At 46.2% G+C, this 17,419-nt stretch overlaps 1 protein-coding gene and 2 pseudogenes across 2 annotated transcripts; 2 read left to right on the plus strand and 1 right to left on the minus strand.

Moving 5' to 3' along the window:
• Positions 1 to 413: 413 nt before the first annotated feature.
• LOC147460808 ((S)-8-oxocitronellyl enol synthase ISY1 pseudogene) lies at positions 414 to 2,854 on the plus strand (annotated as a pseudogene). Its single transcript, XR_015187529.1, has 3 exons — positions 414 to 574; positions 765 to 828; positions 1,497 to 2,854. The product of XR_015187529.1 is annotated as a (S)-8-oxocitronellyl enol synthase ISY1 pseudogene (transcript).
• A 4,453-nt stretch (positions 2,855 to 7,307) lies between these two features.
• On the minus strand, positions 7,308 to 8,166 carry LOC147460809 (uncharacterized; annotated as a pseudogene).
• Positions 8,167 to 14,788: 6,622 nt separating this feature from the next.
• LOC147460810 (uncharacterized) lies at positions 14,789 to 17,419 on the plus strand. Its single transcript, XM_086504183.1, has one exon. The coding sequence runs from the start codon at positions 14,789 to 14,791 to the stop codon at positions 17,417 to 17,419; it is 2,631 nt and encodes an 876-aa protein (XP_086360309.1).

Raw genomic sequence — 17,419 nt, forward strand, 5'->3', positions numbered from 1 at the left:
TTCGAGGGGTCTATGCTGCCCAGCCTCGCCCATCCTCCACAACAACCGATTAGAGTGCAGATGCGTACAGAACTTGTTAGGTTTCACTGAAAACGTGGCCACCTTGTGTGATTGCTGTGACGGACATATAGTGTTTTCTCAGCACTCGGTCGTTTGTAGGCTGCGTCCCCCACCCTCATGTGACATGGGCCTAAGAAAAATTGTGAAGCCAGATGCCAAAACTTTCTGACCTTTTCATGTGTATGTAGTAGGTACAGCTTCCTCCAGCTCGCTTCTGCTGCAGCATTGCTTCGTTTCCATGCATAGCACGAGCACAACAGGAAAGCGCATGTGCACAGGCTGATGTGGCCAGCACTTTTTGTTGTCGGCCGGTGTGGCTCCTTTCTCATAGCACGCTCACGCTCTAGTTGTTCTTCTTTCTCCTAGCTCGCAGCCGTTGGATCATTGATCCTCCAACAGGCATGCGTGTTGTGCTTTCATCCCAGCAGGCTATCCATCTCTCTCTGTCTCTTGACTGTGTGTGCTTGTATGTTTGATCCTTGAAGCGTAGAATCGTACCACGAGCTGCTCTAAGGTAAGCTTATGCATCTCCTTCGTTGTTCTTTTGTTTGTTTGTTCTGTGCGTGCGTGCGTGTGGCGTGTACTGTGGAGCTGAAAGAGTTAGCTCATGATGGATGTTCTGGGCTTCTAGCTTTAGGGTTTCAAATCCCAATCTTCAGCCTTTTGTAAGCTCGGCTTCTATCTTCTTTTCCTGTTTAATTTAGACAATGTGCGTGGAAAATGGGCGGCTGGTATTCATGGTGGACTGGTAGGATTGGCTTTGATGAGGTGCGTTACTTTCTTCTCGGTACTTGTTTGTGCTAAATTCTATGGATGCGCCAATTGGAGAGATATTTTGTGCTTGTGTTGGCGGTGACAAGATGGTGCTTAAACTCTTTGTACACTGGAATCGGTCTGTATAAGTCTAATTATGAAACTCTAGGAACGGATTTTAATGACACGGTTGATGCATCTTCATATAACCAAGCATAACAATGTATGTTTGTCAGAGACTACAAATAGAAGTTAGAAAGGCTTTTGTTCAAAGATGTCAGGTGTTTGGTTCCTGCAAGCATTGGATTGACTCTGTCATTGCATTCTTCATGAACAGTATATTTTTTGTATTCAAAGCTCGGATGCAATTTATGTGTGTGTTGACAAGAATTGCGGCCCTGTGGTTCTATGAAGCATATGAAGTTTTCTGCAAAGCCAATTTTGCCGGCAATTTCTGCTGCATATGTGGCCTTTGAAGCTCATGAGCATCATTGTCAATGCTCATTGCAAGTAGACAACTATTTTGTTTTGAATTAGATGGTTCTTTACGAGGAGTTCTAAGTTTTTGGGCATTTGGTACTATGTGATCAATTTACCATCAGAAAAGTTTTTGCAAACCTGAAATTTTTTTGTCTGTGAAAGAATTTTATGTTCGACATTTAATCTGTACCACTGATCTACAGAGCCAAGGTGAGATACGAGATAATGGACGTCCAAAAGTTGCTCTTGTGATTGGGATAACAGGAATTGTTGGAACCAGCCTTGCAAAGATTCTACGCAGGTCTGACGCACCTGGTGGACCATGGAAAGTGTATGGAGTGGCCGTAGGCCTCAGCCGAGGTGGTTTGCAGACGCTCCTATTGAGTACATTCAGTGCGATGTACTAAACGAGGCTGATACTCAGGAAAAGATTACACCTTTGAGGGATGTCACTCACCTTTTCTGGGTGGTCTGGGTAAACAGAAGTACTGAAGAGAGAAATTGCCACGACAATGGAAAAATGTTCCAGAATGTTTTGGACGCATTGCTGCCGAATGCACCCAGATTGCAACACATTGTCTTGCAAACCGGTGGTAAGCACTATCTTGGTCCTTTTGCTTTGGCAGGCAAGATTCCTGCCCATGAGCCACCTTTCAAGGAGGATATGCCGCGCTTGCCTGTCCCAAATTTCTACTACACTCTAGAGGATATTCTCTTTAAGACTGTGAAGAAGAAAGAAGGCTTGACATGGTCGGTACATCGCCCGAATGCTATTTTGGGGTTCTCTCCATGGAGTTTGATGAATATTCTTGGGGGTCTTGCTGTGTATGCAGCAATTTGTAAGCGCGAAGGTTTGCCATTCCGCTATCCTGGAAACAGAGCTACATGGGAGCAATTTGGGGATGCATCTGATGCAGAGCTCATCGCCGAACAAGAACTCTGGGCATGCCTCGATCCGAATGGCAAGAATCAGGCCTTCAATGTCTCAAATGGTGATGTTTTCAACTACAAGCGCGTGTGGCACCTTTTGGCTGGCAAGTTCGGGCTTGAGGTTGCGCCCTACAATGGGCAGCCCATTAGTATGAAAGAGGTGATGAAAAATAAGGGCCCTGTTTGGGATGCAATGGTGGAAGAGCATGATTTGGTACCAACCAAATTGGATGATGTTGGCAATTGGTGGGTTGTGGATTTTACATTAAATACACCTGCACCCATGATTTCTAATCCAAACAAAGCCAAGGAATTGGGCTTTCTGGGATTCTGCAATACAGAAACATCAATACTACATTGGGTCGATAAGATGCGGTGCAAGAAAATCATTCCATAAGGGAGGTTTTAGTGGTGTATAATGGCATAATTAAAAGTTTCTTGTCTATATGGGAGATCTTTCAGTTTGTTGTTGGAGGAAATTGGAGAGAGATCATATTCAGTATTTACAGTTGTCGTTGCATAGGAGAATTCCACATTAATTGCTCCTGTAATATATGACAGTACTGGCAATTGTGTATTGGGTCATTGATGATATATGTTTATGAGTTGCAAAGAGATTGTTCTTGTAATTTATGAGACCTACCTGTTGTTAGTCATGGAAGCTTGAGAATTACATTTATTCATTGCACCTTAGTTCAAGAAAAAAGAATTCTGGCCTCTTCAAACTTTGTTATTTAAACTTCATTTTGTGTATTTTGTTAATTGAAGCAACAGAAGCTGAAGTTCAAATACACCAGGTCAGAATTTATTGAGTCTTTTACAATGAGCCCTAGGGATGACGCGGATGCTGACGCTCTTGAATCACACTCTCAATACACTCACGCTTTATGGCTGAAGATGGTGTAGGAAAAGAACTTAATTCCACTGTCCTTTCCCTTGAAAAACGTGACCCGCATGGCGACCAATGGAGGCCGGAAACCCTATAGGGGAGGAAGCACAGGGGAACCCTACACCAGGGAGCATTTTTAGTGGAGAGAGGACACTGGAAATCCTTTCTAAGCCGCCAAGAGTCTAGGGGAGGGGCCATTTCTGAAGCAAGCTGAGGATCTTGTTTTTCTACCTAGATGCTGAGATATCAAGCTCTTCTTAGCAGACTGCAGCTCAAGTGTTGCACTCAAATGCTGAGCTGTCGAATATCCAACCATTGGGGTCAAATATTCCGCTCAGGAAATCTATTTAACATAATATGGTGGAGGGGAGTTCCCTTTCCACATGGCATAAGCTGCGAAATGAAGGCTACGTTCCGAGAGAGAGAGAGAGAGAGAGAGAGAGAGAGAGAGAGAGAGAGAGAGAGAGAGAGGATTCAAAGTTCAACGGTTCCGTGCTTTTTTGTCACTACGGCGGAGCCTCTGCACCATCTTCCTCGCTATCAATGTTGCTGCTTGCCCACCCCACATGGAGAAGGTCACCCCCTCTTTCCCTATGCCACCATGGTACAGCTCATCAACCCCACCCAAAAACCCCTCACTTTCTTCACAGCTCTAATGCGGATGTCTCCTCTTCTATCCGAGTTCGCACCTCCAATAGCTCCCTTCTCTCCTCGCAGGATCATCAAAGCTCATCTCTCCGACGATGAAAAATCGTCCTCCCTCATCGGCAAAGCTCATCTCCTCGACGACGACACCTGCCCTCCCTCCACCAAACTTCACAGCTCCAATGAAGAGCTCAGATGAAGAAGTGGGGTAATTTTAATTGATGATCAAGGTGTGCTTCAAGGTAGTTTATTCCAAGTTTCCAGATGGCAGCTGCATGATTCAGCATTTGTATTCATTTGAAGTGGGGGTAGGTGCTGTGGATGTGAAGGGGCCATTGGGACACATTGATGAATACATGGGGCGTGTGCAATACCATATTGAAGGGAAACCCTCCTATATGAGGAAATGTGCAATGGTGGCAGGAGCGATAGGCATTGCCCCCATGTACCTGCTCATAAGAGCCATATTGAAGAACCTCGACAACCAAATGGAAGTGCATTTGTTGTTTGCGAACAGAACGGAGGAGGATAAAATGTTGAGGGAGGAGCTAGATGAGTGGGCAGCAAAGCATGACAACTTTAATCTGTGGTATTGTGAGAAAAGCTCCAGAGATTTGGAAGTATAGTGTTGGATTTGTAACAGAGAGCATTTTGAGGGAACATTTGCCAATGGATTGTCAGATGTAGCTACAATTATGTGCGGACCACCTCCAATGATTCAGTTTGGTTGCTTAGCCAATCTCAACAAGATGGTTACGACAAGAGCCGATGCTATTAGATCTGAGAGGACAAAACTTTTGGGAGATATATTGGGGCTTCCAGATGCTTGACTTGCAATTTGAAGAGCTCTAGCTTATATTAGAGACTCTGTATGTGGCATACGCTCATGTGGACCTCGCAATTATAGCCATGTGTGTGTAATTATGTGATGATATGGTCTCTTACATTGTATGCACAAAAGATTGTAATAAGTTGTCTATACTATACAGTGCAAGGGGATTTCTTCATTATTGTCAAGCATGTAAGGCATGGCCACCTATATGTAGTTCCGATCCCTCTCCTTCCTGAGCCTACCTGTGTGAGTGCAATGCGATGGCTAGCAGAGTTGTTGACATGAAGTTGTTGGCCTCAAATCCTCAGACATTAAGGTGATTGTGGAGAGTGGAAATCTGTTACTACTCTCGTGGGAGCGGAAGGACGAGGAGCAACCAGCAGATGTGAAGGTGAAGTACTTATTGCTGGAGCGGAAAACTCTCAAATACGTGAGGAAATTCAATTTTCCAAGTAATGCACATGTGGAGAACATCTCAGGTGCATGCCTGCTCTCAAGGGAGTGGAAGGAGGAGGAGGAAGCAGCAGATGTGAAGGTGAAGTACTTATCGATGAAGCGGAGAACTCTCAAATTCATGAGGAAATTCACTTTGCCAGGTGGTGCGAATGTGGAGAACATCTCAGCTGTGTGCCAGGATGGAGTCCTCACAATGATGACTGCCCCTAAAATCCCTTCACCTGCTCCACGAGTCATCTCTATCAGTGTCAAGTAGTAGTTGTCTGACGGCCTCCTTTTATCAGCTCAAACACCTAGAAGATGGCGTTTGTCTAGGCCTTTCAACTTTGTGGGTTCCTTTCACCAACGTTGTCTGGGCTGTTTTCAGCTGTTGCAAAGCGAGGGCGTCTCTCTAGATGCAACGTTGTCGGATGGAGTGCATTGATTGGCAGATATGTCCAGCAGGGTCAGGTCAAGAAGAGAGTTGTTTTCAGCTGATGCAAATCGAGGTGTCTCTCTAGATGCAATGGAACATCTGCCAATGGGTCCTAGGACGTAGCTACATTCATGTGCGGACCACCTCCATCGATTCAGTTTGCATGCTTGCCCAATCTTGACAAGATGAGCTCAGATCAAGAGGTGGGGTGCTCTGAACTGCCGATCAATGTGTAATATAGTGAAAAAAGCTCCAGAGAATTGGGAGGATAGGGTTGGATTTATAACAGAGAGCATTTTGAGGGAACATTTACCAATGGGATTGCCGGATGTAGCTGCATTCATGTGCTGACCACCTCTGATGATTAAGTTTGCATGCTTACCCAAACTCGGTAAGATAGGTTATGACAAGAGCCGATGCTATTAGTTTTGAGAAATTTTTTTGCCAAATTTCTAGACGATAGATTGGGGCTTCCAGATTCTTGACTTGCAATTTGAAGAGCTCTAGATTATTTTAGAGACTCTGTATGTGGCCTACGCTCATGTGGACCTTGCAATTATAGCCATGTGTGTGTAATTATGTGATGATATGGTCTCTTACAGTGTATGCACAAAAGATTGCAATAAGTTGTCTATACTAGACAGTGCAAGGGAATTACTTCATTATTGTCAAGCATGTGAGGCATGGTCGCCTATATGTAGTTCCGATCCCTCTCCTGCCCGAGCTTACCTGCGTGAGCGCAATGTGATGGCTAGCATAGTTGTTGACATGAATGAGTACCCCAACTCATAGCTGGCCTCAAATCCTTAGACATTAAGGTGACTGTGGAGAGTGGAAATGTGTTGCTGCTCTCATGTGAGCAGAAGGATGAGGAGGAACCAGCTGATGTGAAGGTGAAGTACTTATCGCTGGAGCAAAGAACTCTCAAATACATGAGGAAATGCAATTTGCCAAGTAATGAAAAGGTGGATAACATCTGAGGTGCATGCCTGCTCTCAAGGGAGCGGAAGGAGGAGGAAGAAGCAGCAGATGTGAAGGTGAAGTACTTATTGATGGAGCGGAAAACTCTCAAATTCATGAGGAAATTCACTTTGCTAGCAATGCAAATGTGGAGAACATCTCAAATGTGTGCCAGGATGGAGTCCTCAGGATGACTGTCCCTAAAATCCCTCCACCTGCTTCACGAGTCATCTTTATTAATGTCAAGTAGTAGTTGTCTGATGGCCTCCTTTCATTAGCTTAAACACCTAGAAGCTGGCGTTTTGTCTGGGCCTTTCAACTTTATGAGTTCCTTTCACCAAAGTCGTCTAGATGCAATCACATATGCTATGGGCTGTTTTCAGCTGATGCAAAGTGGGGGTGTCTCTCTAGATGCAACGTTGTCTCATGGAGTGCGTTGATTGGCAGATATGTCCAACAGGGTCAAGTTAGGAAGAGAGTTGTTTTCAGTTGATGCAAAGCGAGGTGTCTCTCCAGATGCAATGGAACATCTGCCAATGGGATCCTAGGACGTAGCTCCATTCATGTGCGGACCACATACATTGACTCAGCTTGCATGCTTGCGCAATCTCGACAAGATGAGCTCAGATCAAGAGGTGGGGTGCTTTGAACTGCAGGAGTGACAGGCATTGCCTCTATGTTCTTGAAAGAAAACGTTGTGCTTGGCTCTACCTTGCTGTACATGTATGCCATATGTGGGAACTTCTTTAAGTACAGAAGTGCTTGAGGAGCTCCTGTTCGAGGTGTGGTCTCTTTGAATGCACTGATTGTGAAATATGCCCAACTTGGGAAGGGCCAAGAATCTCTGGGCTGTTTTTGGCGGATGCAAAGCGAGTATGTCTCTCTAAATGCAATCACATACACTTGCATCATGAAGGCATTAGGGTGAGGAAGCTCTGGACTGTTTTCAACAGATGCAAAGTGAGGGCATCTCTTAATGCAATCATGTACACTTGCAATTCTGTCCGAGATGTCATCTAATGCATTGATTGGGGGTGGTGCCCAAGATGCTGATGTGGCCAAAAGGATTCACAATGATATTGTAAGCCAGTGGTTGTTGAAAGAAAACGTTGTGCTTGGCACTGTCTAGGTCGACATGTATGCCAGATGTGGTGCATTTCATAAAGCACAAAAAGTACTCGAGTAGCTTCCTGTCCGAGGTGTTGTCTCTTGGAATGCACTGATTGCGGGATATGCCCAACTTGGGAGGTCCAAGAAGCTTTGGGTTGTTTTCGGTAGGTGAGAAGCAAGGATGTCTCTCCAGATGAGATTACATAAGCTTGACACTGCCTTGGTCGACATTTACGCCAAATGTGGTGCACTTCATAAAGCGCAAAAAGTGCTTGAGGAGCTTTCTGTCCGGGATGTCATCTCTTGGAATGTGCTGATTGTGGGATATGTTCAACTTGGCCAGGGCCAAGAAACTCTGGTTTGCTTTCGGCGGATGCGAAGCGAGGCTTTTCACTCCAGCAAGATGTATGGGTTGAGCCACCAAGGGATGTTTGTAAACAATCAGTCACTGGCATGAGAACTATAATGTAATAGCATTCATGGCTTACTGTGGTTATACCGGCCTTATGCATAAATGACATGTATACTCAAAACACATGAGCGTGTGTTTTGTGTGTGTGTGTGTGTGTGTGAGAGAGAGAGAGAGAGAGAGAGAGAGAGAGAGAGAGAGAGAGAGAGAGAGAGGCATGGTTCTTGAAAGAAAACATCATGCTTGGCTTTGCCTGCTGGACATGTATGCCACATGTGGTGCACTTCATCATGTGGTGCACTTCACTAAGCACAAAAAGTGCTTAAGGGTCTTCCTGTATGGGATGTCGTCTCTTGGAATGCATTGATTGTGGGATATGCCCAACTTGGGCAGGGCCAAGAAGCTTTGGGCTGTTTTTGGCAGATGCAAATGAAATCACATACACTTGCATCTTGAAGGTATCAAGGTGAGGAAGCTCTAGGCTGTTTTCAGCAGATGTAGAGTGAGGGAATCTCTCTAAATGCAATCACGTACACTTGCAATCCTTTTTAGGATGCTGTCTCTTGGAATGCATTGATTGTGGGTGGTGCCCAAGATGCTCATATGGCCAAAAGAATTCACGATGATATTGTTAGTCAGTGGTTGTTGATAGAAAACGTCGTGCTTAGCATTGTCTAGGGCGACATGTATGCCAGATGTGGTGCACTTCATAAAGCACAAAAGTACTCGCGGAACTTCCTGTCCAAGATGTCGTCTCTTGGAATGCATTGATTGTGAGATTTGCCCAACTTCGACAGGGCCAAGAAGCTATTTTCCGCATGTGTGAAGCGAGGATGTCTCTCCAGATGCAATCAAATAAGCTTGGCACTGCTTTGGTTGACATGTATGCCAAATATGGTGCACTTCATAAAGCACAAAAAATGCTTGAGGAACTTCATGTCGTCTCTTCAAATGCACTGATTGCGGGATATGCCCAACTTGGGTAGGGCCAAGAATCTCTGGGCTGTTTTTGGTGGATGCGATGCGAGGCTTTTCACTTTAGATGCAATAACATACTCTTGCATCTTGAAGGCAAGGGTCACGGTCAGGAAGCTCTGGGGCTGTTTTTAGAAGATGCAGAGAGAGGGCATCTCTCCAAATGTAATCATGTACTCTCGCACCTTGAGAGCATGTGGCATTACACAAGATGTTGATATGGGCAAAAGAAATCACAATGAATTGTTGAAAGAAAACATCGTGCTTGGCATTGCCTTGCTGGACATGTATGCCAGATCTGGTGCACTTCATAAAGCAGAAAAAGTTCTTGAAGATCTTCCTGTTTGAGATTTCATCTCTTGGAATGCACTGTTTGTGTGATGTGCCCAACTTGGATAGAGCCAAGAATCTATGGGCTGTTTTTGGCGGATGCGAAGCGAGGATGTCTCTTCATATGAAATTACATACGCTTGCATCTTAAAGACAAGGGTCAGGTTGAGGAAGCTTTGGGCTATTTTTAGCAGATGCAGAGCGAGGGGGGAATCTCTCCAACTGCAATCACGTACACTTACAATCTTGTCCGGGATGTCGTCTCTTGGAGTGCACTTTGTGGGATATGTCCAAGATGCTACTATGGCCAAAAGAATTCAGAATGATGTTGTTGAAAGAAAACGCCATGCTTGGGCCTTGGTCGACATGTATGCCAAATGTGGTGCACTTCATAAAGCACAAAAAGTGCTTGAGAAGCTTCCTATCTTGGATGTCGTCTCTGTGAATGCATTGATTGTGGGATATGCCCATCTTGGGCAGGGCCATGAAGCTGTGGACTGTTTTTGGCAGATGCAAAGCGAGGGTGTCTCTCCATATGCAATCACATATGCTTGGCACTGCCGTGGTCGACATGTATGTCAAATGTGATGCACTTCATAAAGCACAAAAAGTGCTTGAGGAGCTTCTTGGCTAGGTTGTCGTCTCTTGGAAGGCACTAATTGCGGGATATGCCGAACTTGGGTAGGGCCAAGAAGCTCTGGGCTATTTTAGGCGGATGCAAAGCGAGGGTGTCTCTCTAGATGCAATCACATATGCTTGGCACTGCCTTGGTCAACATGTACGCCAAATGTGATGCACTTCATAAAGTACAAAAGGAGCTTCCTATCCGGGATGTTGTCTCTTGGAAGGCACTAATTGCAAGAGATGCCCAACTTGGGCAGGGCCAAGAAGCTCCGAGCTGTTTTCGGCGGATCCAAAACAAGGGTATTTCTCTAGATGCAATCGCACACTTGGCACTCCCTTGGTCGACATGTATGCCAAATGTGGTGCACTTCATAAAGCACACAAAAAGTGCTTTAAGAGCTTCCTGTCCAGGATGTTATCTCTTGGAAGGCATTGATTACGGGATATGCCCAATTCGGCATGGCCAAGAAGCTCCGGGCAGTTTTTAGCAAATGTGAAGCGAGGTTGTCTCTCTAGATGCAATCACCTACGTTTGGCATTGCCTTGGTCGACATGTGTGTCAAATGTGGTGCAATTCCTAAAGCATTGAAAGTGCTTGAGGAGCTTCCTGTCCGGGATGTCGTCTATTGGAATGCACTGATTGCGGGGTATGTCCAACTTGGGCAGGTCCAAGAAGCTCAGGGCTATTTTTAGCGGATGCGAAGCGAGTGTTTTCACTCTAGATGCAATCACATATGCTTGCATCTTGAAGGCATGGGTTGGGATGCGGTTATGGGCAAAAGAATTCGCGATGATATTGTTAGTCAGGGGTTGAAAGAAAATGTTGTGCTCTCCAGTGCCTTGGTCGACATGTATGCCCGATGTGGTGCACTTCATAAAGCACAAAAAGTGCTTGAGGAGCTTCCTGTCAGGGAGTTTTTCTCTTGGAATGCATTGAAATGGGCTACAGATCAAATAGAGAGAGAGGGAGAGGATACCTCTATTGAGGAATGGGATAAATATGGAGAGAGAGAGAGAGAGAGAGGGAGAGAGAGCTCTAATTTGCGCTCTTTCATGGATAATATTAGATCTCTCTCTCTCTCTCTCTCTCTCTCTCTCTCTCTCTCTCTCTCAATGTAGGGCTTATGTAGATAGTGTTGGAATGCTTAAGCACCGGCAGAAGCCTTACCATTGTACCATTGGTAAGAGCGAGCGAGACCCGCCGTAGGTGGGTCGCGCGAGCTAGTGAGAGTAGATGGACAGGCAAGATTGTTTGTCCCCTGAAAAAGGACCTCTAGTGTAGAAAAAAGACCTCTAGTGTTCTTGCCCTTTAATAATTGTGACCACATGGGGACGGGCAGCCAATGGCCATGGTCACAAGAAGATTTAGACATTTTCTCATGTAGGAAAAGGGAGCCTTTTTCAGTGTTTTTCATGCAATGCATAACATCATGAGCTTCTGTGAGGGAGGCATCTCATACCTAGCTAGGTACGATTGGGGGTAGGGGACCGCCAGCTCGGTGGGGCCCCCAATCGTACCTAGCTAGGTATGCCGTGCCTTCCTCAGAGAAGCTAGTCATGATGTTTAGTTAAAGTCATAATGTGGGAATTATTGTGAGAATCTGTCCAAAACATCAGGCCGGCGGTCCCTTGCCCCCCATTGTACCTAGCTAGGTATCCCGTGCCTCCCTCACAGAAGCTCATGGTGTTTAGTTAAGTCATAATGTGGGATGTGAGAATCTGTCCAAAACTTCTTTTGGGTAATTTGCGCCCTCCATCGCCTCATTATTACATGCCGGAATTTGAGCTTGCAACCATTCGATGCTGGACAACTCAGCACTGGGAATGTACACAGTCTGCATGACGATTGCTTGCCTCCAACTCAGCACGCAGAATCGAAGTTGCAAGGAATTCTGACACGTCAGCCTGCTTGGGGTTGATTCCTTGCAATCTTGTTCCCATAGGACTCCCGGCTCCATCGGTCGTCCTTTGGTCATAGGGATTCCAAGGAATGGTCCCTCCTACACCATCAACGAAGGGGCATTCCAATTGTTGACCTTTGCCATTGCTATTCTGCTCCATGTTGAGGTGTCTGAAGATGGAGCATTGTACAAATTGTCTTTCTTTCTGTCACCTGGCATGTCAAGTTCTGTTGCACTTCTTCCTATGCGGCGTCGTGCATCCGACAATGAAGAGAGTGGATTCCTGTCAGTAATGGCTAGTAGATAAATAGTGGATTCACGAAAGAACGAAGAGTAGGCCCCCGTCGACTCTTTTGTAGCAAGAATGCAACATTACTCTTTTGCTCGACTTTTTCCATTCAAACTTCTTCACTGTCTGAGGCAACGATGTTGCTTTTATTCCTCGACTTTGGTCTTTGTACAATGGAAACCCTAAAAAAAACAATTTCATGAAGTTCTTGAAAATTCTTCCAAGCTATAAAATTTTGTGTACATATAAGGAAGGGGGTCATGTTAATACTTTGGAATCCGTATGTAGGGGGTTATCTAAGCATTTCAATCTCTGTAGATAGGGGGTTGGGCTACCATATAAGGGACCATATATAAGGGGGTTTTACCCAGTGGGATGCACGTAGGTGGCATCCCCTTCTTAGTATTAATGAATCCCCCATGAGTGCAACATGCTTCCTTATAAAATCTAAGAAGTTAGCAAGAATCATTGCCATGTTTTTCACCCAACTTGCAATAGATCCAAATGTGGATGTGTGTCAACGCCTCACATCACAATCTTATCATGAAAATGGTCTTAGCAATCGAAAATTTATTCCCTCACATAGCCCTTTCTCCGACAAGCCAAAACAAACATAAGTAATGGTAAAAAATTCAAGATTATCTGCCCAAAAATAAAGGATAGTATTGTTAAGGATGTGTTAGTGAATATGAGTGTGTGTGTGTGTGTGAGAGAGTATTGTTAAGGATGGCCTGCCAAAAATAAAGGATAGTATTGTTAAGGTTGTGTTAGTGAATGTGAGTGTGTGTGAGAGAGAATGAGATAGAGAGGGGGTGTCAAGAAAATGAGTGCAAAAGTAGAAAGAATTGTCTTGGTTTTTTAAATCTCAAGAGTTAGCATTAAAGAACAAACAATGATTTTAAGGTTTCTAGTTTACAATCATCATTGCCTTATTTCCAAACCAAACAGACCCAACCAAACACTAAGGGATATGCCACTAAACACTAAGGCATATGCCACTGGCAAGCCAAAAGAAAAAGATCTCCATACACAAGCAACAAGTATAACTAAGCGGGTATTCAAATTGCTCGCAAGAGAAACAGCTGCAAGTGCATCCATCCTTGTTAGTATTCAAGGATTGACTGAGGAAGCAACTCTTTATGTCGGAACCTACCACGTGAACGGACAATATCTCCCTCTTAAAACAACTTCTTTTCGCTTACTTTTGTAGTAGCAAACATGGGCTTCCCTTTGATCTCTCACTCTGCATCACCATAGCCATATATCTTTTAGGAAGCCAGTTGTTGTGTGAACTCGAAGCGGAGTTGAAACGACGGCAATTGAGCTTTGCGCGCAATCTAAACGTAGCCTAATAAAGCCTTTGTTAGACATATCCGAACGGTCATGCATGGCATTGAGCTAGACCAATCCTGCATTTCGCCTTCTCCAATGTCTATCACACGGAGTGGTGGACAAGCTTCTCTTTTGGTGAGTTGGAAGCCATGTCATGGACGTGCTACCAAGCTGTGTTCGAGGGGTCTATGTTGCCCAGCCTCGCCCATCCTCCACAACAACCAATTAGAGTGCAGATGCGTACAAAACTTGTAAGGTTTCACTGAAAACGTGGCCACCTTGTGTGACTGCTGTGACGGACATATAGTGGTTTCTCAACACTCGATCGTTTATAGGTTGCGTCCGTCGCCCTCATGTGACGTGGATCTAAGAAGAATTGTGAAGCCATATCTATACTATATATGAAGCAGCTTAAAATTTTAAGGAAGGAGAGACCCTCAATGTGTCACATTCTGCTTCATTTAAAAGACAACCTTTAAAAAACATTTAATCTAAATGTATGTCCTTACAATCTTTTTCTCATTTGTTTTAATGGGTATCTTGGGTGATGCCTTGGGGATTGGAGTGAAAAAACTAAGGAAATGCAAAAGGAGAGGGAAACGGGGACATGGTGGGTTGGAGAATGGTCTCATATAAGGGAAGTATGTGCCACTTCTCCCAACTTGCCAGCCCCGTTTTCAAGTGATTACTTGCGTCTTTTGTATTCGGCACTTTCTTATGATATTGATCATTCGTTCGCGTCCCTCACTCTCGTGTCCCTCTTGCGTTCAGTTTTTAAGTTGCGTTCTTGTATGTGCGTTTGCTTGCCTGCAGATCCCGTTTGCATCGCAGGTGAGCCGGCGCGGCCCCGTTTCTGCGACGCCCCGAACAAGGGCGTCACACTTGGTATCAGAGCTTCGGCTCGAGTCCCCCCCGACCCGACGTCGGCCCGCGGCCCGTGGTTGTCACCACGTTTTCGGCCCGTCTGCCTCGTTTTTCCACGTTTTCTCCGCGTTCTCGGTCCGTGTTGCCCCGTTTTACCCCGTTTCACCACGTCCCTTGCGTGATTGCCCCGTTCCTTGCGTTTTCTCCACGTTCCCCACAGTTTTTCACCGTTTTGCCTCGTTTGACCCGCGTTTCGCCCCGTTTTCACCGCGTTCTCCGCATTCTTGGCCCGTTTTATCCGTTTTGACGCGTTCTCCATCGTTTTTCAACGTTTTACCTCGTTTTGCCCCGTCTTACACCGTTTGGGACCGGTTTTCATCGTTTTTGAGCCGTTTTTCACGGTTTTCGTCGTTTTGGACCCTGTTTCGCACTGTTTCATAGTTTTTCAACGTTTTCAAGCCGTTTTCGCACAGTTTTTCAGTTTTCGACATTTTTGAGTTTTTTCTTTTCGGTTTCGGCCACAAAAGTACAGAGATGGCTGGAGATCAAGAATATGATGACGGATACAGAACCGAGCCTGATCTAAATAAGAAGAAGAAGAAGGAAACGAAGACACGACAAGATGCACAAGACACAATAGAAAGAAGACTGGAGACCCGCATCATGGCCTCCGTGGAACAACAGATCAACTTGATGTCGGCTAACCTGGGCGAATTGATTCAAACACAGCTAGGCCAACGATACGAAGACCAACCAGGCCCCAGCAATGTCAACACGCGGCGTAACACACAAAGACGACCGCGACCCGAAGACGAAGATTACCAGGATGATCGAAGTGAAAGACGCTACTACAACCCTGACAGACATCTAGAAGACGAAAACAGACTGGGAAAATTCAAACCCAGTCCCCCAGAGAAATGCAAAGGCAACCGCACCTCACTGGAACTCAACAAGTGGTTCAGCGAGGTAGAAGACTACATGCAGTGGAACAACATAGGCAGACGCAGATATGTGCAAGTGGCCAAAACCTTTCTAGCCGACGACGCCTATGTCTGGTTCCTCACTGAACAGCAATCAAAGCACTGGGAGGACTGGGAGGACCTACAAAGAGACATGCTCAGCTACTTTGTCCCAGAGAATGAGTGCAACAAAGTCAGGGATTCGTGGCGCGATCTACACCAAGACGGCCACATATCAGACTACATTGTCAAATACCGGCGACTCATGCTCCAACTCCCATTGATGCACACAGCAGACAGGCTACATGGTTTCCTGTACGGCCTTAAGCCCTGGGCCCGTCGAGAGGTAGAGAAACAGAACCCCAACACCTGGGAAGTGGCCGCCAACATGGCAGAAAAGCTCCGTGACGCAAACCCCACACCAAGTTTGCCTCCAAATAACCCTCGCCCCAACAATTTTGCACCCAACCACTGGCCTAACCCACCCGCCGGGCAAGGCCGCGGATTTGTACATAATAACAAAAGCAATGTTACCCGCCCCCCACTACCCAATTCCAACCCGGGACTAGGCCGCGGAAATGGCGCCTTAGTCCCACGCAGCGTTTTTGCAAGCAACTCCTACAACCCCACACCCAACAGTTTTGCCTCCCAGACTTACAATGGCAATAATAACAACCTGCACCTTGACCGCGTCTGGGGCAGCGACTGCAGGAGGGCTCATGGTCCCTACTATGCTTGTGTACGCAAGCGCAATTATGCCTCAACATCCTCTAGCAGAGCCAACACCATCCAAATCGAAGAACCACCCTTCCCCCCCCAACGAAGAATAGAAGAAACGGCTGACCCGAGTGCTGACCAACAACTTCGGATTGGAGTAGTATCCCTCCACCCTCAATGCATGGTAGTAGCTATCACGGACATTCAGAACTTGTATGTCCAGACAACAATTGGGACCCAGCAACAATGGATCATGGTAGACTCAGGCGCTACACACAACTTTCTATCCCCGCAGTGTGCCGCTCGCCTGGGCCTACGCCTCACCACCGTCAATGAAACTACAGTCAAGTTTGCCCAAGGAAAGGATAGCAACGTAAAGGCAGCCCGCCAAGTCAGGGTCGAGATGGGTGAATTCACATGTCGCCTTGACTTCATAGTGGTCCCAATGGACGACTTTGAGGCCATCATTGGTCTGTCCTTCAACGACAAGTACCTCATTGCACTCCTCGGCATGAAGGTGGATCAATTACTGCTAAATAATCAAGGCAAAGCAGTGATAGTACAAGGCGCCAGACTCACAACGCAGCAGGCATTCACCTGTCAGGCGCATCTGCAAACCAAAGCCCCCCCCATCAACCGCCAAGACCCTGCGCAGTTAGCAGCGATGAAAGGCAAACAGAAACTCCTAGAATACTCGTCCCCCAAACTCAACCTCATGAGTGCAAAGCAAGCAGAGAGGGCTCTCAAGAAAGGAGCTCAGGTTCACCTCTGCATTATGCAAGCAAAGGAGCAGCCCACCGCCAGGCTCAACTCTATCACCATCGAGCAGGCCAAAGTAGGTGACCCCTCACTGACCCCCATCCTCCAGAAGTACAAGGATGTCATGCCTCCAGAACTTCCCCCCGGCCTACCCCCTCCCCGTCAAATTCAACATGAAATTGACCTCATCCCAGGAAGCACACCCCCGGCAAAGGCCCCCTACCGCATGAACGACACCGAGCTCAAAGAGCTCAAGAAGCAACTCCAAGAATTGGAGGATCAAGGTTTTATCCGACCAAGCAGCTCTCCTTTTGGGGCCCCAGTCCTGTTCGTCAAGAAGAAAGATGGTTCAATGCGCCTATGCGTGGATTATCGGGCCCTCAACAAAATAACTATCAAGAACAGGTACCCAATCCCCCTCATGGAAGATCTTCTGGACAGACTACAGGGTGCCCAATACTTCACGCGCATCGACCTCCGCTCAGGTTATCACCAAGTCCGAATCGCCTCTAAAGACATCCAGAAGACGGCCTTCCGCACACGCTACGGCTCCTGGGAATGGATGGTCCTAGGGTTCGGTCTCACCGGCGGTCCGGATACTTTCTGCAGAATCATCCATGACAGTTTCCGCGACATGATTGACGACTACCTAATCACTTACATCGATGATTTGCTCATTTACAACAAAACCTTAGAAGAGCATCAGAAGCATGTCGCCGCAGTACTCTAG

This window comes from Adiantum capillus-veneris, chromosome 3, assembly GCF_014529385.1.
Source record: "Adiantum capillus-veneris isolate H3 chromosome 3, ASM1452938v2, whole genome shotgun sequence".
In the NCBI taxonomy this organism is placed as follows: Eukaryota; Viridiplantae; Streptophyta; class Polypodiopsida; order Polypodiales; family Pteridaceae; genus Adiantum; species Adiantum capillus-veneris.